The sequence below is a fragment of the Ranitomeya variabilis genome, chromosome 4 (genome assembly GCF_051348905.1).
Source record: "Ranitomeya variabilis isolate aRanVar5 chromosome 4, aRanVar5.hap1, whole genome shotgun sequence".
Taxonomy (NCBI): Eukaryota; Metazoa; Chordata; class Amphibia; order Anura; family Dendrobatidae; genus Ranitomeya; species Ranitomeya variabilis.
The window spans coordinates 248923700-248947749 of record NC_135235.1 but is presented as its reverse complement, the minus strand read 5'-3'; the positions used below and the strand labels follow the sequence as shown (position 1 = coordinate 248947749).

Sequence of the window (24050 nt, the reverse complement as noted above, 5' to 3'; positions counted from 1 at the left end):
TTTGGAATGTTTAAATAAAAATGAACATTTAACTTTTTTCACACAAAATTTATTTCAGCTCCAATTTGTTTTATTTTACCAAGGGTAACAGGAGAAAATGGACCCCAAAAGTTGTTGTACAATTTGTCCTGAGTACGCTGATACCCCATATGTGGGGGTAAACCACTGTTTGGGCACATGGCAGAGCTCGGAAGGAAAAGAGCGCCATTTGACTTTTCTATGCAAAATTGACTGGAATTGAGATGGGACGCCATGTTGCATTTGGAGAGCCCCTGATGTGCCTAAACATTGAAACCCCCCACAAGTGACACCATTTTGGAAAGCAGACCCCCTAATGAACTTATCTAGATGTGTGGTGAGCACTTTGACCCAACAAGTGCTTCACAGAAGTTTATAATGCAGAGCCGTAAAAATAAAAAATCATATTTTTTCACAAAAAATGATCTTTTCGCCCCCAATTTTTTATTTTCCCAAGGGTAAGAGAAGATATTGGACCCCCAAAAAAATTGTTGTGCAATTTGTCCTGAGTACGCTGATACCCCATATGTGGGTGTAAACCATTGTTTGGGCGCAGGGCAGAGCGCGGAAGGGAAGGAGCGCCATTTGACTTTTCAATGCAAAATTGACTGGAATTGAGATGGGACGTCATGTTGCGTTTGGAGAGCCCATGATGTGCCTAAACATTGAAACCCCCCACAAGTGACACCATTTTGGAAAGTAGACCCCTTAAGGAACTTATCTAGATGTGTGTTGAGCACTTTGACCCAACAAGTGCTTCACAGAAGTTTATAATGCAGAGCCGTAAAAATAAAAAATCATATTTTTTCACAAAAATTATCTTTTCGCCCCCATTTTTTTATTTCCCCAAGGGTAAGAGAAGAAATTAGACCACAAAAGTTGTTGTGCAATTTGTCCTGAGTACGACGATACCCCATATGTGGGGGGGAACCACTGTTTGGGCGCATGACAGAGCTCGGAAGGGAAGGAGCGCCATTTGGAATGCAGACTTAAATGGATTGGTCTGCAGGCGTCACGTTGCATTTGCAGAGCCCCTGATGTACCCAAACAGTACAACCCCCCCACAAGTGACCCCATATTGGAAACTAGACCCCCCAAGGAACTTATCTAGATGTGTTGTGAGAACTTTGAACCCCCAAGTGTTTCACTACAGTTTACAACGCAGAGCCGTGAAAATAAAAAATCTTTTTTTTTCCACAAAACTTATTTTTAGCCCCCAGTTTTGTATTTTCCCAAGGGTAACAGGAGAAATTGGACCCCAAAAGATGTTGTCCAATTTGTCCTGAGTACGCCGATACCCCTTGTTGGGGTAAACCCGTTTGGGCACACGGGAGAGCTCTGAAGGGAAGGAGCACTGTTTTCCTTTTTCAACGCAGAATTGGCTGGAATTGAGATCGGATGCCATGTCCCGTTTGGAGAGCCCCTGATGTGCCTAAACAGTGGAAACCCTCCAATTATAACTGATACCCTAATCCAAACACACCCCTTACCCTAATCCCAACAGTAACCCTAACCACACCTCTAACCCAGACACACCCAACCCTATTCCCAAACGTAAATGTAATCCAAACCCTAACCCTAACTTTAGCCCCAACCCTAACTGTAGCCTTAACCCTAGCCCCAACCCTAGCCCTAACCCTAGCAATAACCCTAGCCCTAACCCTAGCAATAACCCTAGCCCTAACCCTAGCCCTAACCCTAGCCCCAACCCTAGCCCTAACCCTAATGGGAAAATGGAAATAAATACATTTTTTTTTTTTTTTATTTCTCCCTAACTAAGGGGGAGATGAAGGGCGGTTTGATTTTTTTTATAGCGGGTTATTTAGCGGATTTTTATGATTGGCAGCCGTCACACACTGAAAGACGCTTTTTATTGCAAAAAATATTTTTTGCGTTACCACATTTTGAGAGCTATAATTTTTCCATATTTGAGTCCACAGAGTCATGTGAGGTCTTGTTTTTTGCGGGACGAGTTGACGTTTTTATTGGTAACATTTTCGGGCACGTGACATTTTTTGATCGCTTTTTATTCTGATTTTTGTGAGGCAGAATGATCAAAAACCAGCTATTCATGAATTTCTTTTGGGGGAGGCGTTTATACCGTTCCGCGTTTGGTAAAATTGATAAAGCAGTTTTATTCGTCGGGTCAGTACGATTACAGCGATATCTCATTTATATCTTTTTTTATGTTTTGGCGCTATTATACGATAAAAACTATTTTATAGAAAAAATAATTATTTTGGTATCGCTTTATTCTCAGGACTATAACTTTTTTATTTTTTTTGCTGATGATGCTGTATGGCGACTTGTTTTTTGCGGGACAAGATGATGTTTTCAGCGGTACTATGGTTATTTATATCTGTCTTTTTGATCGCGTGTTATTCCACTTTTTGTTCTGCGGTATGGTAATAAAGCGTTGTTTTTTGCCTCGTTTTTTTTTTTTTCTTACGGTGTTTACTGAAGGGGTTAACCAGTGGGGCAGTTTTATAGGTTGGGTCGTTACGGACGCGGCGATACTAAACGTGTACTTTTATTGTTTTTTTTTATTTAGATAAAGAAATGTATTTATGGGAATAATATATATATTTTCTTTCTTTATTTAGGATTTTTTTTTTTTTTTACATATGTGGAAAAATTTTTTTTTTACTTTTTTACTTTGTCCCAGGGGGGGGGGGACATCACAGATCGGTGATCTGACAGTTTGCACAGCACTCTGTCAGATCACCGATCTGACTTGGAGCACTGCAGGCTTACCAGCGCCTGCTCTGAGCAGGCACTCGGTAAGCCACCTCCCTCCCTGCAGGACCCGGATGCCGCGGCCATCTTGGATCCGGGACCTGCAGCGAGGAAGGAGGTAGGAGACCCTCGGAGCAACGCGATCACATACCACATGCTTCCCTATACCACCGGGCACACCGCGATCATGTTTGATCGCGGTGTGCCGGGGGTTAATGTGCCGGGGGCGGTCCGTGACCGCTCCTGGCACATAGTGCCGGATGTCAGCTACGATATGCAGCTGACACCCGGCCGCGATCGGCCGTGCTCCCCCCGTGAGCGCGGCCGATCGCGTATGACGTACTATCCCGTCGGTGGTCATACAGGCCCACCCCACCTCGACGGGATAGTACGTCATATGTCAGAAAGGGGTTAATAGTTTTGAATAAAGATTATATATTCCTACATTTTTATATAACTCATTTTTTCGGGGGATTTTCTAGCTCTGAAAAAAGTATGATGAAAAGGCTACATTTCTGGAGCATTTTGGTTTTATTTTGTATCATTTTCACCCTACGGCAACTGCGCACTTAGTAGTTAAATCATTTTTCAGCATTTTTTATTCTTTTTGTGTGTTTTCTTTTAACTTAATCTCGCTATAGGAATATTTTTCATTGTGAAGTGCATGAAACATGACAGTTTTGCACTGACACAAGCCTATTAGACCCTGCATAACAGGCCATCGTATCTGGAGGTTATTGCTTGGCAGTTCAATCGTTAATGAAAGCTTAAAGCCCGATATTAAAATTAGCATTTTGCAAGTCTGGCTGGAGCTCATATCATTATCAGAAGGGACATTTTTCAAAAAAGTTTATTTCATCTTACATAGATTTTCACAGTGAGTACAGCAGCCTCATCAGGTCTAAGCGATCTACTTCATAAATCTGGCGACAGGTCTGCCTTAATTATATACCTCACTTCAGATCCGATTTTCAGCAGCATAATATAGTAGGTTCCGTCCAGAAGGTGAAATGTGTCAGTAATGAGTGGGCCCCTAACCTGGTAACCTTGATTACAACTGAGTGACACACGCCAATAGTGGATGTAGGAAAAATTCAGTACAGTTATTGATGGTGACTTACCACTGACATGTTTTCTGATGGAGTCTTTCACTTTTCTCGTGTTTTCCATCTGGCTCAGACCAACATGACAACTTCTCCAGCCACGACTCGGCTGCAGAGATTACAACAAAGACACATTTCACGTCTCATATTTTCAGCACCATCCCCATCCATCACCTGATACCCCAATACTGAGCCTCTGCCGTATGTGTCCTCATCTATCACTTGACACCCCAATACAGAGCCGTTGCTGCCGTATGTGTCCTTATTACTACACCCGATACCCCAATACTGAGCCTCTGCCGTATGTGACCCTATTACTACACCTGATACCCCAATACTGAGCCGCTGCCGTATGTGTCCCTATTACTGCCCCTGATACCCCGATACTGAGCCTCTGCTGTATGTGTCCTTATTACTGCACCTGATACCCCAATACTGAACCTCTGCCATGTTTCCTTATTACTGCACCCGATACCCCAATACTGAGCCTCTGCCATGTGTCCTTATTATTACACCCGATACCCCAATACTGAGCCTCTGCTGCCGTATGTGTCCTTATTACTACACTTAATACCCCAATACTGAGCCTCTGCCGTATGTGTCCCTATTACTGCCCCCTGATACCCCAATACTGAGCCTCTGCCATGTGTCCCTATTACTATACCTGATACCCCAATACTGAGCCTCTGCCGTATGTCCTTATGTGACCCTATTACTACACCCGATACCCCAATACTGAGCCGCTGCTGCCATGTGTCCTTATTACTGCACCTGATACCCCAATACTGAGCCTCTGCCGTATGTGTCCTTATTACTGCACCTGATACCCCAATACTGAGCCTCTGTCGTATGTGTCCTTATTACTGCACCCGATACCCCAATACTGAGCCTCTGCCATATTTGTCCTTATTACTGCACCCGATACCCCAATACTAAGCCGCTGCTGCCATATGTGTCCTTATTACTACACCTGATACCCCAATACTGAGCCTCTGCTGCCGTATGTGTCCCTATTACTGCACCTGATACCCCAATACTGAGCCGCTGCTGCCGTATGTGTCCCTATTACTGCACCCGATACCCCAATACTGAGCCTCTGCTGCCGTATGTGTCCCTTTTACTGCCCCTGATACCCCAATACTGAGCCTCTGCCGTATGTGTCCTTATTACTACACCTGATACCCCAATACTGAGCCTCTGCCATGTGTCCTTATTACTGCACCCGATACCCCAATACTGAGCCGCTGCTGCCGTATGTGTCCTTATTACTGCACCCGATACCCCAATACTGAGCCTCTGCTGCCGTATGTGTCCCTATTACTGCCCTTGATACCCCAATACTGAGCCTCTGCCGTATGTGTCCCTATTACTGCCCCTGATACCCCAATACTGAGCCTCTGCCATGTGTCCCTATTACTGCACCCGTTACCCCAATACTGAGCCTCTGCCATATGTGTCCTTATTACTACACCCGATACCCCAATACTGAGCCGCTGCCGTATGTGTCCCTATTACTGCCCCTGATACCCCAATACTGAGCCTCTGCCGTATGTGTCCCTATTACTGCCCCTGTTACCCCAATACTGAGCCTCTGCCGTATGTGTCCTTATTACTACACCCGATACCCCAATACTGAGCCTCTGCCATATGTGTCCCTATTACTGCAACCGATACCCCAATACTGAGCCGCTGCTGCCGTATGTGTCCCTATTACTACACCCGATACCCCAATACTGAGCTGCTGCCGTATGTGTCCCTATTACTGCCCCTGATACCCCAATACTGAGCCTCTGCCGTATGTGTCCCTATTACTGCCCCTGATACCCCAATACTGAGCCTCTGCCGTATGTGTCCCTATTACTGCCCCTGATACCCCAATACTGAACCTCTCCCGTATGTGTCCCTATTACTGCACCTGATACCCCAATACTGAGCCTCCGCCATGTGTCCCTATTACTGCACCCGTTACCCCAATACTGAGCCTCTGCCATATGTGTCCTTATTACTACACCCGATACCCCAATACTGAGCCGCTGCCGTATGTGTCCCTATTACTGCCCCTGATACCCCAATACTGAGCCTCTGCCGTATGTGTCCCTATTACTGCCCCTGATACCCCAATACTGAGCCTCTGCCGTATGTGTCCTTATTACTACACCCGATACCCCAATACTGAACCTCTCCCGTATGTGTCCCTATTACTGCACCTGATACCCCAATACTGAGCCTCTGCCGTATGTGTCCTTATTACTACACCCGATATCCCAATACTGAACCGCTGCCGTGTGTCCTTATTACTACACCCGATACCCCAATACTGAGCCTCTGCCGTATGTGTCCTTATTACTACACCTGCTGTGTGGTTCTGTGTGCCTCTAGATGGTAAAACAAACCTCTAGAATATAGTAATGCCATGTGCGAGTGCTCTAGAAAACAGTGGCCACATTTTGCCCCCTAGAAAGTAGTAATGCCCTATGTGCCTCTTTGACAGTAACAGTAATCTGAGTTCTCGTATAACAATAAGTGCCCACTTTACATTTAATAATGTTCTGAGTCTTCCTCTGTACAGCTCCCTTATACACAGCATCATGCTCTCTCATACACAGTATAATGCCCCCTCACTGTATAGTACCATCCACACAGTATACTGACCCCTTATTATCCTCTTTGATGGCTACAACACTGTATGATGGCCCCTTCACAGCAATCTCCACACTGTATGATGGCCCCTAGATAGGCTCCATAGAATATAATGTACCGGATAGTGTCAATATAGTATAGTGAACTCCCCATAGGCCTCTATATAGTATAATGCACTCCTCATAGAGCTCTATAGTATAATGCATTCCTCATAGGCAGACTCTATATAGTATAATGCACTCCCCATAGTCAGACGCTATATAGTATAATGCACCCACATAGGCAGACTCTATATAGTATAATGCACCCCCATAAAAACAATAAATACAATACTCACCTCTCCTCCTCGTACCCCCACTTCTCCGAGCGCCCGCACATCTCCAGTGAGCGCCAGGTAATGACGTCAATGCACCTGCTGTCATTGTCTGCATCAGGGACACACAGAGGGAGAATGATGTGAGAGGGAGCGTAGCGCTCCGACTCTTACCAATGAGGTCAGCTGTATCGACATCTAGCCGATACAGTTGAACTTGCGATGACGGATGGGGGGCCCTCTGCTGGCACTGGGCCCACTGCCCATACAGTTACAGTAGAGTAGCTCCGGGTTGGCCCCTTCAGAGCGTGGAGCCTGAGTTGTCCGCCCCCTCTGCCCCCCCCCCAGTACCCATCCTCAATGAAGCTGATATTGGCCCCATGGCAGCTGATTGTACACAGACTATCCCTGTGTCAGGCTGGAGTCTATACCACCTGTCCCATCTCAGGGCATTCGGTGTTGATGAATTTTGGTCAAACAGGGCTACTTATCAAGTATCAGTCAAGGTGTGAACACGGTCAGCAATACTCTAGAGGGAAACAACTGCCTTGGAGCGTCCTGAAATTTGTAGACTGACGTTTGTGGTTTACAATATCAATATAAGTATCTGCACCCTCAATGCTTCACAACGAGCTTCTCGCTCTCTTCTAAAAATATCAGAGCCACTTCCTGTTTTCCCCATCTGTCGTAGCACACATCAGTCTTATATTTAGCCGACAATTATGAGAAGGGTTAAAGTCTTTCACAAGTTCTGAAGATCCCAATATAAAGCCTGCTTCACTATTATCATGTCTATCTACCACCATTTACTGATCTGCCAGCAATTCAGCAATAATTCTTCCAATATCATTCATTTTTTTCATCCCCCAAATGTATATGTCAAACCTTCCAGAAGAGAAAAGACACTGCCAGACACCTCCAGAGCGGCTTCTTTTCATCCATAATTTACAATATTCTGGAGAACAGATGTAGCTGGCCGGCTATTTCACAATGCATCATCCAAGGCCAGAGCATAGATTACCGGACAGGAAGGGTATGTGCACACGGTGCAGATTTGCCTGTGCAATTTTCTGCGCAGATTCTGCATCTCTTGGCAGAAAACGCAGATAAAAATCCGCGCGGATTTTCATGTATTTTTTTCATGTAGATTTGTATGCATTTTTGTAAGCTAAATAAAGATCTATTATTTAAAACAAAAAAGAATTGTGATATCATTTCTTGTCCAACCTCTTTCTTTACATACTCCATGGAAGAATAATGTTTACACACACAGATAGATAGTTAGATGATAGATAACACTAGTCAATGCAATTTTTCTGGCAAAAGGTTTTAAAACATATTTTAAGTCAATTTTGGCTGCTGATTACGAATATGAACTCCGTTTTTGGCTATCACATCAGGATTTCGAGATATTTAATTTTTGATGAAAATTACTCCTATCTAATGTTTTATGATAAAAACACATGATTTTCGATACTACATTGTATATTAATTAATCAAGGAATAACAAAGATTACAAAGTCTATGTACAGCAAATCAAATATACTTACAGAATTAAACTACACAATATAAAAACACATATATATGGCACACAGATGAATGACAAATGGCAGTTATTTGAACTTTCTTTTCCTGGCTGATCTGTGATGTACAGCTTCTGGGTTGTCTGTCATCAAGCTCCAGCAATAGTCAGCCATCATAGGTGAGTCCCACCGGCCTTGATACCGTTCTTCCATTGTTTTAATGTCCTGATGAAAACGCTCCCCTTGTTCCTCGCTCACATCCCCAAGGTTCTCTGGAAAAAAGTCCAAACGGCTGTTTGACATATTATATGTCCTTGTGGGCGTTCGTTGTTTCAGGCATGTGCTAGTGGGTGTACCCCTTCCCCTTTCCTTGTTGTCATCTATACCTGTTTTTCAATAAATTTATTATGTACTATTTAACCCCTTCCCGACCTGTGACACAGCGTATGCGTCATGAAAGTCGGTGCCAATCCGACCTGTGACGCATATGCTGTGTCACAGAATGATCGCGTCCCTGCAGATCGGGTGAAGGGGTTAACTCCCATTTTACCCGATCTGCAGAGACAGGGGGAGTGGTACTTCAGCCCAGGGGGGGTGGCTTCACCCCCCCGTGGCTACGATCGCTCTGATTGGCTGTTGAAAGTGAAACTGCCAATCAGAGCGATTTGTAATATTTCACCTATGAAAATGGTGAAATATTACAATCCAGCCATGGCCGATGCTGCAATAGCATCTGCCATGGCTGGAGACCCCGATCTGCCCCCACCCCACCGATCACCTCCCCAGTCGTCCTTTTTGCCCCGATCTCCGTTCCGCTCCCCTCCTCCCTCCTGTCGGCTCCCCCGGTCCTCCTGTCCGCTCCCCAGGTCCTCCGATCCCCCCCCCCCCCCCGTGTTCCAATCCCACCCCCCCATACTTACCTAGCTCCGATGTCCCTCCCGGTGTCCGGCCGTCTTCTTCATGGGCGCCGCCATCTTGGAAAATGGCGGGCGCATGCGCAGTGCGCCCGCCGAATCTGCCAGCCGGCAGATTCGTTCCTGCACATTTTGGTCGCTGTGATAAGTTCTATCACAGCGATCAAAATAAAAAAAATAGTAAATAAATCCCCCCCCTTTATCACCCCCATAATAAAATATAGAAAATATAATTATTTTTATTGTTTTTCCATTAGGGTTAGGGGTAGGGTTAGGGGTACGGTTAGGAGTAGGGTTAGGGGTAGGGTTGCACTTAGGGTTGCACTTAGGGCTAGGGTTGCACAGGGTTGCACTTAGGGCTAGGGTTGCACTTAGGGTTGCACTTAGGGTTACACTTAGGGCTAGGGTTGCACTTAGGGTTGCACTTAGGGTTGCACTTAGGGCTAGGGTTGCACTTAGGGTTGCACTTAGGGCTAGGGTTGCACTTAGGGTTGCACTTAGGGCTAGGGTTGCACTTAGGGTTGCACTTAGGGTTGCACTAAGGGCTAGGGTTGCACTTAGGGTTGCACTTAGGGCTAGGGTTGCACTTAGGGCTAGGGATGCACTTAGGGCTAGGGATGCACTTGGATTTGGCTGCGGATCCGCAGCGGATTGGTCGCTGCGGATTCGTATCAGTTTTCCATCACGTTTACAGTACCACGTAAACCTATGGAAAACCAAATCCGCTGTGCCCATGGTGCGGAAAATACAGCGCGGAAACGCTGCATTGTATTTTCCGCAGCATGTCAATTCTTTGTGCAATTCCGCAGCGTTTTACACCTGCTCCATAATAGGAATCCGCAAGTGAAATCCACACAAAAAACACTGGAAATCCGCGGTAAATCAGCAGGTAAAGCGCAGTGCGTTTTACCTGCAGATTTTTCAAAAACTGCGGAAAAATCCACACAAATCCGCAACGTGAGCACATAGCCTTAGGGTTAGGGTTGGAATTAGGGGTAAGACTAGGGTTAGGGGTGTGTTGGGGTTAGGGTTGTGGTTAGGGTTGTGATTAGAGTTAGGGGTGTGTTGGGGTTAGTGTTGGAGTTAGAATTGAGGGGTTTCCACTTTTTAGGCACATCAGGGGGTCTCCAAACGCGACACGGCGCCACCATTGATTCCAGCCAATCTTGCGTTGAAAAAGTAAAATGGTGCTCTCTCCCTTCCGAGCCCCGACGTGTGCCCAAACAGTGGTTTACCCCCACATATGGGGTACCAGCGTACTCAGGAGAAACTGGTCAACAACTTTTGGGGTCCAATTTCTCCTGTAACCCTTGGTAAAATAAAAAATTGCGGGCTAAAAAATTATTTTTGAGGAAAGAAAAATGATTTTTTATTTTCACGGCTCTGCGTTATAAACTTCTGTGAAGCACTTGGGGGTTCAAAGTGCTCACCACACATCTAGATAAGTTCCCTTGGGGGTTTAGTTTCCAAAATGGGGTCACTTGTGGGGGGTTTCTACTGTTTAGGCACATCAGGGGCTCTGCAAACGCAACGTGACGCCCGCAGAGCATTCCATCAAAGTCTGCATTTCAAAACGTCACTACTTCCCTTCCGAACCCCGACGTGTGCCCAAACAGTGGTTTACCCCCACATATGGGGTATCAGCGTACTCAGGAGAAACTGGACAACAACTCTTGGGGTCAAATTTCTCCTGTTACCCTTGGGAAAATAAAAAAATCAGGGCTAAAAAAAATTTTTTTGAGGAAAGAAAACGTATTATTTTCACGGCTCTGCGTTATAAACTTCTGTGAAGCACTTAGGGGTTCAAAGTGCTCACCACACATCTAGATTAGTTCCTTGGGAGGTCTAGTTTCCAAAATGGGGTCACTTATGGGGAAGCTCCAATGTTTAGGCACACAGGGGCTCTCCAAACGCGACATGGTGTCCGCTAATGATTGGAGCTAATTTTCCATTCAAAAAGCCAAATGGCGTGCCTTCCCTTCCAAGCCCTGCCGTGCACCCAAACAATGGTTTACCCCCACATATGGGGTATCATCGTACTCAGGACAAACTGGACAACAACATTTGGGGTCCAATTTCTCCTGTTACCCTTGGGAAAATAAAAAATTCTGGGCTAAAAATCATTTTTGAGGAAAGAAAAATTATTTTTTATTTTCACGGCTCTGCGTTATAAACTTCTGTGAAGCACTTGTTGGTTTAAAGTGCTCACTATGCATCTAGATAAGTTCCTTGGGGGGTCTAGTTTCCAAAATGGGGTCACTTGTGGGGGAGCTCCAATGTTTAGGCACACAGGGGCTCTCCAAACGTGACATGGTGTACGCTAACGATTGGAGCTCATTTTCCATTCAAAAAGTCAAATGGCGCGCCTTCCCTTCCAAGCCTTGCCGTGCGCCCAAACAGTGGTTTACCCCCACATATGAGGTATCGGCGTACTCAGGAGAAATTGCACAACAAATTTTAGGATCCATTTTATCCTGTCGCCCATGTGAAAATTAAAAAATTGAGGCTAAAAGAATTTTTTTGTGAAAAAAAAGTACTTTTTCATTTTTACGGATCAATTTGTGAAGCACCTGAGGGTTCAAAGTGCTCACTATGCATCTAGATAAGTTCCTTGGGGGGTCTAGTTTCCAAAATGGGGTCACTTGTGGGGGAGCTCCAATGTTTAGGCACACGGGGGCTCTCCAAACGCGACATGGTGTCCGCTAAAGATTGGAGCCAATTTTTCATTCAAAAAGTCAAATGGCGCTCCTTCCCTTCCGAATTCTGCCGTGCGCCCAAACAGTGGTTTACCCCCACATATGAGGTATCAGCGTACTCAGAACAAATTGTACAACAACTTTCGTGGTCCAGTTTCTCCTTTTACCCTTGGGAAAATAAAAAAATTGTTGCTAAAAGATCATTTTTGTGACTAAAAAGTTAAATGTTCATTTTTTCATTCCATGTTGCTTCTGCTGCTGTGAAACACCTGAAGGGTTAATAAACTTCTTGAATGTGGTTTTGAGCACCTTGAGGGGTGCAGTTTTTAGAATGGTGTCACTTTTGGGTATTTTCAGCCATATAGAACCCTCAAATTGACTTCAAATGTGAGGTGGTCCCTAAAAAAAATGGTTTTGTAAATTTTGTTGTAAAAATGAGAAATCACTGGTCAAATTTTAACCCTTATAACTTCCTAGCAAAAAAAAATGTTGTTTCCAAAATTGTGCTGATGTAAAGTAGACATGTGGGAAATGTTATTTATTAACTATTTTGTGTCACATAACAGAATAAAAATTCAAAATGTGAAAATTGCAAAATTTTCAAAATTTTCGCCAAATTTCCATTTTTTTCACAAATAAACGCAGAAATTATCGACCTAAATTTACCACTAACATGAAGCCCAATATGTCACGAAAAAACAATCTCAGAATCGCTAGGATCCGTTGAAGCGTTCCCGAGTTATTACATCATAAAAGGACACTGGTCAGAATTGCAAAAAACGGCAAGGTCATTAAGGCCAAAATAGGCTGGGTCATGAAGGGGTTAAACTATACTTGGGAGTTTATGGTCGTGGTTTTTTCGTGTTATGCACTAGTTTTGCGACTATTTCCGTAATTATGTCCTTGGAAATATGTATCACAGTACATTCATATTTTAAACCTTCTCAATTGAGTTTCTGTGATTTTCCTTTGTCCTCATGAGGTGTGTAAATAGTGAATCTTGATACTCATTCTACATCCAAGATTTCGCAGACTCGTTAGTAGCTCTTCCACAATCTCTTCATACTGGTCTGCTTTCTTATTCCCTAGAAAATTCTGCACCACATTACAAAATGCATTCCAAGCTCTTTCTTCTGTCTCATTCATTGATGTGATAAAATTTGGGTATCTCATAAGTATTCTTATTTGAGGTCCATCAAATATTCCAGCCTTTTTCTTCTCTTCACCAAGACCAGGAAAAGTTGAACATATATAGTTAAAGCATTCTCCACTGTGATTGAGAGCTCTGACGAACTGCTTCATCAATCCAAGTTTTATGTGTAAGGGAGGAAAGACAATGTCCTTCTTATCCACTAGGGGATCATGGATGACATTCTTATCACCAGATGCCAAACTCTGTGTCACTGAGGCCATTCAGTTTTCACCCAATGCTCTGCTGTAGCTCTACTGTCCCAGTAGCACAGAAAACAAGGGTGTTATCATAACAAATGGGAATTATGCATGTTCAAAGAAAACAAAGATATTCTCACATTTATTGGGAGACTAAATGAAAACTAAATTTACCTTAGTGAACCGTATAAACCGGCACTTTTCATACACTACTTATATTTATCATGGAATTCATGAAAATGGGCTATATACCTTTAGCGCAAAAACGTGATGTGATAGAGAAATTATAAGATCAGATTTGAATTCAGCACCATCAAATTAGTCTAAAACTGTTCTTAAAGTCCATGCCAGAAATTTTTTTTTTTGTAGACCAGTGTAATAGCTAGATGATAGTTCGATGTATCTATAGATAGATAGATAAATACCAAGACCGATGTTTAGCAATAAATATAAAATGGTACATAAAGAGTTAAATAAAGACAGCTGACATGTGCCTCTAACAGCCGCGGGTGGAATCGCAATCCACCCGTGGCTGTTAACCTGTTAAATGCCGCTGTCAATCTCTGACAGCGGCATTTTACACGTGCTTCCGGCAGGTGCAAGGAAAATCTCATCCACTGATGACCCCGTCATATGATCACAGGTCACTGATGGGTTGGCATGACAACCAGAGGTCTCCAGCAGACTGCTGGACTGGTATGGGAGCCACCTGGTGGAAAAAAAATGGCGGGCGCATGCTAAGAGCGCCTACCAAGATCTGCCAGCCGCTACCCGGCAACAATAGGGATTATTTCCTATTGGTTCCTTTTAATCACTGTAATAGACCTTATCACAGTGATCAAAATAAAAAAAAGGTAAGTCAAGTCGCCCTTTGTCACCCCCTATATTTTTTTCTTTTTTCCATTCTTTGCAGTTGGGATTAGGGTTAGGGTTGCAGTTGGGGGCTGTGTTAGGGTTGGGGAGAGAATTTTTTTTTCAACAGTAAAAATAAAAAATATGATATGATGGCCAGTGTTGAGCTCCCTAGTTGAGTTGCATCGGGTGCTCGGGTATGCATGGAGTATCGTGAATCCCAGCATGGTTTTTTTGGATGTCCAACAGCTGCAAAACATGCGGGGAAGGGACTCTAGGACCTGTGACACAGAATATGTTATGGAAGATGGCCGCCGGATGGGTCCTTGAGGAGAGACATGTGTCATCGTGGTTGATAGCTTTGGTGACCTTGGAGGCATGATCCAGCACATTTAGTGCTGGGAGAATTATCAGGGCATTCCAGGGTCGGGGTTTTATGAGCAGTCAAACAAGATGGGTGGGAATGACGGCTCACATATCCCAACCCCAGGGGCCTGGTTTGGCAGATAAAATGGAGACTGAGTGTCTCATTCACTGTCTGTGGCTGGAGATGTGTTGGAGGATCTCCTGTGTGTTGGTCTGTGCTAAGGCCTAAAGAAGCGGACACTGTCCTGAGCGGGCAGACCCGCTGTATTGTATGGACTGTATACTTTGTGCTGGAAAAGACTTAGTTTTAATAAACCTGCTTGAACATATGAACAAAACTGCTTCCTGTGCTTGCCTCAACTGCGGCTGAGCTAGTCCAAATCTCTACAGTTCACACATCGCATGTAATGACCGCAGTATTATACTGATGTCGAATATGCTACAGAGCTGCATTTACCAGCAGAATAGTGAGTGCAGCTCTGGGGTATAATACAGGATGTAACTCAGGATCAGTAATGTATGTACACAGTGACTGCAGCAGCAGAATAGTGAGTGCAGCTCTGGGGTATAATACAGGATGTAACTCAGGATCAGTAATGTAATGTATGTACACAGTGACTGCACCAGCAGAATAGTGAGTGCAGCTCTGGGGTATAATACAGGAGGTAACTCAGGATCAGTAATGTAATGTATGTACACAGTGACTGCACCAGCAGAATAGTGAGTGCAGCTCTGGGGTATAATACAGGAGGTAACTCAGGATCAGTAATGTAATGTATGTACACAGTGACTGCACCAGCAGAATAGTGAGTGCAGCTCTGGGGTATAATACAGGATGTAACTCAGGATCAGTAATGTAATGTATGTACACAGTGACTGCACCAGCAGAATAGTGAGTGCAGCTCTGGGGTATAATACAGGAGGTAACTCAGGATCAGTAATGTAATGTATGTACACAGTGACTGCACCAGCAGAATAGTGAGTGCAGCTATGGAGAATAATACAGGATGTAACTCAGGATCGGTAATGTATGTACACAGTGACTGCACCAGCAGAATAGTGAGTGCAGCTCTGGAGTATAATACAGGATGTAACTCAGGATCAGTAATGTAATCTATGTACACAGTGACTGCACCAGCAGAATAGTGAGTGCAGCTCTGGGGTATAATACAGGAGGTAACTCAGGATCAGTAATGTAATGTATGTACACAGTGACTGCACCAGCAGAATAGTGAGTGCAGCTCGGGGTATAATACAGGAGGTCACTCAGGATCAGTAATGTAATGTATGTACACAGTGACTGCACCAGCAGAATAGTGAGTGCAGCTCTGGAGTATAATACAGGATGTAACTCAGGATCAGTAATGTAATGTATGTACACAGTGACTGCACCAGCAGAATAGTGAGTGCAGCTCTGGAGTATAATACAGGAGGTAACTCAGGATCAGTAATGTAATGTATGTACACAGTGACTGCACCAGTAGAATAGTGAGTGCAGCTCTGGGGTATAATACAGGATGTAACTCAGGATCAGTAACGTATTTGCATAAGGACACCATTGTATATGTAGCTTATATGCAGACATACTGTACCACTATTTATCAGTCTGGGTTACCATTCATATTAAGCAATTAAGTATCACTGGCTGATGTTAGGTAGAGCTACAAGAACACTGACAAATAATGCAACAAATGATGAAATAATACTAGAGACCTAAGACTGAGCGTACAGAACTGTGCAGAAATAGTGAGTCACACTTTACAGTTATTGGGTAAATTGCAATCCAACCGCATGTTTCTAGCAGGCATTACACAATATACACAAAGTGGGAGCTTTGCAATTTTTTGTGACTATAAACATGAGAAATGTCTCTACAAGAGCGGAGCACAGCCCCTTACAAGTATTACAGTAGGAGTTTTCTCCATATTTTTGTCTTCAGTTTTAAGCAATGCTGTGGATGTCTTGTTAGTGAAGATGTGGTGTACGGCGCAATCAACCACTATTATATTTATAACATGCATAACATATACCATAAATCTACCTTACAATCTCTATTGCACAAAGATCTGATTCATGTAATATGCAGTACCTCGGCCCTTGAACTGCATGGTGTGAATGTATGCTCTTGTTTCAGGAGTTTTTTCTTTGTTTCTTGCTCTTTTATAGTTCACTCCACACAACAGTACTGACATATTTACATTATCTATATATTTATTTTTTGCAAATGTTCTTGAATTTAAAAATAAATGACACTGGGCTTCACAGCTTATTACCTATTTTCTTTTAAAATGAATGGTGAAAGTTGGAAAGCCTCAGCCTACATGACAACAGAGTGACCACCACCTCCAGGCCCTCACTATAAATAATGCAGGAGGAAAATTATGGAGTTTCCATGTTGAAATTTATAACAAAAGTATGGATTTACCGTAATCCACTAATAATTATCAATGGAATTGGCAATCTGAGGACTCAAGATTTAGATGGTAAACTCAGTGGGACGGGGCGCCTTCTCCTTTTATAGTTTACATAGTATAGAAGAGCCAGTGAAAATAAAGACCACCACCTACATATACACAATGTGATGAACTAACCACTTCTCTATACCACAGGAAGCTCTTTCGGTGGTGAGTGAGGACCAGTCCCTGTTCGAGTCAGCATATGGAGCAGCATCCCATGTAACTAAGGGAGACATGACAGCATCTGGAAACCCGGACTATGGTCAGCCCCATAAAATCAACACACTCCCGCCGCAGCAGGAGTGGGTCAACCAGCCAATGCGGGTCAACATTAAAAGGGAATATGAGCACATGAATGGATCCAGGTAACAAAGAAATCTCGTCTCAATACAGTATTGTAGTGGACACAGCACATCGTTCTTTATTGTGTATACAGCCCCTCCTGAATAGAGAAGATGCTTCAGAGCATTAAATATGATGTAACTTTACACATGGCAGAGACACAATCCCCTTCAGAGCAGATCATCTACATGACAACTGACAAACCTATAATGGATTACATTCTACCAGTGTTGCTGCTTGGTAAATATATACACACACATTGTATCACAAAAGTGAGTACGCCCTCACATTTTTATAAACATGCTGTTACTAGATGGTGACCCGATTCTAACGCATCGGGTATTCTAGAATAAGTATGTACTGTATGTATGCACGTGGCGCTTAGCACAGCCACGTAGTATATAACACAGCCACGTAGTATATAGGACAGCCACGTAGTATATAGGACAGCCACGTAGTATATAGCAGCCACGTAGTATATAGCAGCCATGTAGTATATAGCACAGGCCACGTAATATATAGCACAGCCCACGTAATATATAGCACAGCCCACGTAATATATAACACAGGCCACGTAGTATATAACACAGCCCAGGTAGCATATAGCACAGCCACGTAGTATATAACAGCCCACGTAGTATATAGCAGCCAAGTAGTATATAGCAGCCATGTAGTATAAAGCACAGGCCACGTAATATATAGCACAGCCCACGTAATATATAGCACAGCCCACGTAATATATAGCACAGGCCACATAGTATATAACACAGGCCACGTAGTATATAACAGCCCACGCACTATAAAACACTGCCCACGTAGTATATAGCAGCCAGGCAGCATATAACACAGCCCACATAATATATAGCACAGCCCACCCAGTATATAACAGCCCACACAGTATATAACACAGCCCACGCAGTATATAACACAGCCCACGTAGTATATAACACAGCCTTCGCAGTATATAACAGCCCACGCAGTATATAATACAAACCCACGCAGTATATAGCACAGCCCACGTAGTATATAACACAGCCCACGTAGTATATAGCAGTGTGGGCACCATATCCCTGTTAAAAAAATAAAAAAAAATACTTGTATACTCACCGTCCGGCGTCCACCGAAGCTGTCCCGATGCGCGCAATGCTGCCGCCAGCTTCCATTCCCAGTGATGCATTGCGAAATTACCCAGATGACTTAGCAGTCTCGTGAGACCGCTAAGTCATCTGGGTAATTTTGCAATGCATCTCTGGGAACGGAAGCTGGCGACAGCATTGCGCGTATCGGTGGGCGTTGGAAGGTGAGAATAGCACAATTTTTATTTTTTTTAATTATTTTTATCATTATATCTTTTTACTATTGATGCTGCATAGGCAGCATCAATAGTAAAAAGTTGGACCGGGATGGGGCGACACACTGGCACTGACTGGAGGGGAGTAGGGAGGGGCCAATTCGTGGCCGGACTAAGCCTGTCGCTGATTGGTCGCGGCCTCCCGGCCACGACCAATCAGCGACGCGGGATTTCCCTTTACGGAAGTTAGTTACAAACAGACAGAAGTACCCCTTAGACAATTATATATATAGATATTTTTTCTTAGGACAACACTGAAGATCTGTCACTTTGATACAATGTAAAATAGTTTGTATACAGTTTGTATAACAGTGTAGATTTGGTGACTTCTAAATAACTCAACAAACAGCCATTAATGTCTAAACCGCTGGCAATAAAAGTGAGTACACCCCTAAGTGAAAATGACCAAGTTGTGACAATTTCCCTATCTGGTGTCATGGTACTCAGTGTTATAACCAGGTCTAGGGTGTAAATGGGGAGATGTGCAAAATTTGGCGTTATCGCTCTTACACTCTCATACGGGTCAGTGGAATTTCAACATGGCTCCTGCTGATCCGGAGTTACCTCCTGTATTATCCTCCAGAGCTGCATTCACTATTCTGCTGCTGCAGTCAGTGTGTGCATACATTGCATTACTGAGTTACCTCCTGTATTATACTCCAGAGCTGCACTCACTAATCTGCTGGTGCAGTCACTGTGTACATACATGACATTACCGATCCTGAGTTACATCCTGTATTATACTCCAGAGCTGCTCTCACTATTCTGCTGGTGCAGTCACTGTGTACATACATTACCGATCCTGAGTTACATCCTGTATTATACTCCAGAGCTGCTCTCACTATTCTGCTGGTGCAGTCACTGTGTACATTACATTACTGATTCTGAGTTACCTCCTGTATTATACTCCAGAGCTGCACTCACTATTCTGCTGGCGCAGTCACTGTGTACATACATTACATTACTGATCCTGAGTTACAACCTGTATTATACCCCGGAGCTGCACTCACTATTCTACTGGTGCAGTCACTGTGTACATACATTACATTACTGATCCTGAGTTACCTCCTGTATTATACCCCAGAGCTGCACTCACTATTCTGCTGGTGCAGTCACTGTGTACATACATTACATTACTGATCCTGAGTTACATCCTGCATTATACTCCAGAGCTGCACTCACTATTCTGCTGGTGCAGTCATTGTGTACATACATTACATTACTGATCCTGAGTTACCTCCTGTATTATACTCCAGAGCTGAGCTCACTATTCTGCTGGTGCAGTAAAACCCAGGAGGACCCCACACTCATAAAAAGCTAGACTGCAGTTTGTCAAAATCCTTTTGGGAAAGAGTCTTGTGGACAGATTAAACCAAGATAAAGGTTTTTGGTATATAAATCATTCTACTGTTTATTGAAAGAATTAGAAAGTAACACAGTACCTACAGTCAGATATGGTGGAGGTTCAGTTATGTTTTGGGATTGTTTTGCTGCCTCTGGCACTGGGTGCCTTGACTGTGTGCAGGGCATCATGAAATCTGAAGATTACCAAAAGATTTTGGTTGGCAATGTAAAGCCCAGTGTCAGAAAGCTTGGTTTGTGTCCTAGATCATGGGTCTTCCAGCAGGACAATGAGCCCAGACATACTTCAAGAAGCACCCAGAAATGGATGGAAACAAAGAGCTGGAGAGATCTGAAGTGGCAATGAGTCAGGAGATAAATCCCATTGAACATCTGTAATAAGATCTTAATATTTCTGTTGGGAATAGGCGCTTTCAAATATGAGAGACCTGGAGCTTTTTGCAATAGAAGAGTACTGTAAAATTCCAGTTGAGAGATGCAAGAAGCTTGTTGATGGCTATAGAACGCAATTGATTGCAGCTATTTATTCCAAAAGGTGTGCGACCAAATATTAAGTTGAAGGTTCCAATAATTTTGTCTGAAATTATGTCCACTTTGCCTTTTTTTCCTCTGTTATTTTTGTGTTGTTCCAATAGAGACAAAGGAAATTAACATGTGTATAAAAAACATGTGGTAACATTTCTCCTTGCGGAGAGTGACATGTCAAGCATGCCGAGGTGAGGAGACTGTTAAGCCACAATGCTCCTCTGGTAAACATGCAAATTGTTTCTTCAGAGAGGAAGAGGACTAGAACTCTGGTGCCTCCTATAGGAAGTAGCGATCCTAACAGTCAATATCGACTCTCCAAAGAGGCTTTCTCCTGAAAAAAAAAAAAAAAACCTGTAGGCATATAGCTTGAGAGAAGCTTTCCAGTGAATTATCTTCCCTTATTGCTGGATTAACAGCTGCACATCTCAGTACTGTAATACAGAGATGATAAAACTGCTAAATGACATTTGGTGACATCATGTTTATGTGACCATGATGTCACCAAAGGTCCTTTAACTGTGGGAGTCTAGAGGACCTGAAGAGGAGACAGGCTGTGCAGTTGGTGTATATACATGTGTATGTATATGCAGTGTGTGAAGACATGATTATATTTGAACTAGATGGTGGCCCGATTCTAACGCATCGGGTATTCTAGAGTATGCATGTCCACGTAGTATATTGCCCATTTACGTAGTATATTGCCCAGTCACGTAGTATATTGGCCAGCGACGTAGTATATTGCCCAGCTACATAGTATACAGCACAGCGACGTAGGATATTGCGCAGCTACGTAGTATATTGCACAGAGCCACATAGTATATTGCCCAGCCACGTAGTATATTGCCCAGTCACGTAGTATATTGCCCAGCCACGTAGTATATTGCCCAGCCACGTAGTATATTGCCCAGCCATGTAGTATATTGCCCAGCCATGTAGTATATTGCCCAGCCTTGTAGTATACAGCAGAGCCACGTAGGATATTGCCCAGTGACGTAGTATATTACCGAGGCACGTATAGGGCCAAAAAATAAAAAATAAACATACTCACCTAACGATCCGAGGGCCCCTTGTAGTGTATCATACTCACCATTCTTGTCGCTGCTCCTCTGCGTCCTGCCTCTTCTCTTCCTGGGATCCTGTGCAGATGGTAGTGGTCGGCTTCAGGAAAATGGCCGCTGGATGCTGCGCGTGCGCAGATCGAGATCGCGGCGGCCATTTTCCTGAAGCCGAGTTCCATTGCAAGTGCCAGGGCTGGTGGGAGCAGGACCTATGAAGACGTCGCGGTCACATGACCGTGACCTCACGGCAGGTCCTTGCCGCACACCAGCCCTGGGACGGGACCGCACCGCAAGCTGACGCTTGTAATGGAGCGGTCCGGGGAGCGTGGCGAGGAGCGAGAAAGGCGGCGGAGGGTGAGTATAGCAGGTTTGTTTTTTTTTATTTATTATTTTTAACATTACATTTTGTACTATTGATGCCGCATAGGCAGCGTCAATAGTACAAAGTTGGGGACACACAGGGTTAATAGCAGCGGTAACGGAGTGCGTTACCCGCGGCATAACGCGGTCCGTTACCGCCAGCATTAACCCTGTGTGAGCGGTGTATGCGGGCGCCGGCAGTGAGTGCGGGGAGTAAGCGGCCATTTTTTTCTGGACTGTGCGCGTCGCTGATTGGTCGCGGCAGCCATGACAGGCAGCTGCCGAGACCAATCAGCGAACAAATAACGGTGACAGACAGAAGGACAGACGGAAGTACCCTTAGACAATTATATAGTAGATAAATACTGTTTTTTTGTTTTGTTTAAGAAGAAATGAGGATTGTTGTTTATGGGAAAAAAATAAGAGATCCTCTGAAATTAAGCCCTAACCCATATTTTGCAGCAAAAAATAATACAAGAGCCAGTCTTATTTTTGGAGAAACAAAGGTACTATGTACACAAGTTGCATATAGGACATCTGCCCCTGATCAGTTATGTCCTATTGGGAAGTGCTTGCTAGAAAAGAAAAGAAAAAAAACCTGTAATAAAAACAGCTTTCAAACACTAAAAATATAAGATGGAAAAGTGCCCAGGTACAAGCCTGCGATTTCCAAACAGAGGCCGTCGTCATCTGTAATATGTACGCCAAAAGATATTAACTTTAACCACTTCCACGTACAATGTTATTTTGTAATTGTGCCTCCTGCACACCCCGAGAATGGTTCCTCCATAACCCTGCAGGGAATTGACAAGAGATCTTTGGTCAGCTGCCTGGAAAAACAGTAGCCAAAAGATGAAAACTTAAATTCAAACACATGTTAGTCAACATCTCCTACCCACTGTGCAGATCTGCAGACTGGAGCAGACATTCGGAAAAAATTACGGGTGAACTGTTAACCCTCTGGAGAGATGAGAAACATATTACAGTGAGCAATGCGCTCTGCAGAACAGCTTAGCAATGGAGCTGGTGATGGAACAGCTCGCTGCACCAAAACGTAGCATGAACTATTCTGACCCAATAAAATAAAAAACTCTAATAATCTGCCAGTGACACAGACACTAGAACATGCCATTTTTCACACAAACATTGGGGGGCTCCGTGCTGACTTCTCTGTCCTGGAAAGCATTCAGGGACTAGTTCTCCTGCAGATACCACACTCATCATTTTTATAGATTATTTTTTGAAAAATAAACAATTACAAAGTTTTTAGGACTTCAATATCGATTACCTATACTTATAGTTGATTATCAGTACCGAATTACTTGGGGTTAAAATATACCACCCCTTCACTGATCAGCCCATTTAACCCCTTAACGACCGCCGATACGCCTTTTAACGGTGGCAGTTAAGGGTACTTATTCCTCAGCGCTGCTTTTTAACGGCGCTGAGAAATAAGTGGATAGTGCCCCCCCCAGCGTCGGAAATAAACGGTGATCACATTAAAAAAAAAAGTCGGCTTTAAAATCCATCCATTTTTCATTCCTCTGATATGATCTGACATATTAGTGAGGAGAGAAATGGGGTCCCCGAGCCCCCTATGGTACGTTAGTTACCGGGGATCAGTGGTGTCCTAGTCCCCCTCCTTCCTTCTGAAAAGAAAATGGCAGGTGCATGTGCAGTGCGCACGCCAAGATCTGCCTGCCTGCTCCTGGCAACCAAGGAGAATATTCTCATTGGCTGCAGGCTATAGATTACTGTGATAGACCCTGTCACAGTGAACAAAAGCCCCCAATATTTGTAAATATGGCAGCACTTGGGCTGTGCTTCTCTCATTGTAATTGTTCAGGGAGAGACGATAGATACACTACGTCCAAGTGCTGCCCCGTCAGAAACAAAATAATTTCTACTGCTACAAACCCCTAAACCTCAGATAACCCACCTTCGTTCTGCGTAATACCCGCATCACCTTTGTCAGGGGATTATAAAAAAAATATTTTTAGATAATTTTTTGCAGTTAGGGTTAGGCTTATTAGGGTTAGGCAG

The 24050-nt window shown here is 43.8% G+C and overlaps 3 protein-coding genes across 4 annotated transcripts in view; 1 reads left to right on the top strand and 2 right to left on the bottom strand.

The window, feature by feature from the left end:
- The window catches only part of ETS1 (ETS proto-oncogene 1, transcription factor), a 434342-nt gene that overhangs the window by 293371 nt on the left and 116921 nt on the right, over positions 1–24050 (bottom strand). The gene's annotated exons all lie outside the window — the stretch shown is intronic.
- FLI1 (Fli-1 proto-oncogene, ETS transcription factor) overlaps positions 1–24050 on the top strand; it is a 107349-nt gene that overhangs the window by 16317 nt on the left and 66982 nt on the right. For both annotated transcript variants that reach the window (XM_077249419.1, XM_077249421.1), the window contains exon 2: positions 17160–17371. In XM_077249419.1, the coding sequence (XP_077105534.1) occupies positions 17160–17371 (212 nt within the window). The remainder of the gene's footprint in view (positions 1–17159; positions 17372–24050) is intronic.
- The window catches only part of LOC143766982 (uncharacterized), an 8268-nt gene continuing 7047 nt past the window's right edge, over positions 22830–24050 (bottom strand). Inside the window, exon 4 of the mRNA XM_077255003.1 lies at positions 22830–22837. Coding sequence (XP_077111118.1) covers positions 22830–22837 — 8 coding nt within the window. The remainder of the gene's footprint in view (positions 22838–24050) is intronic.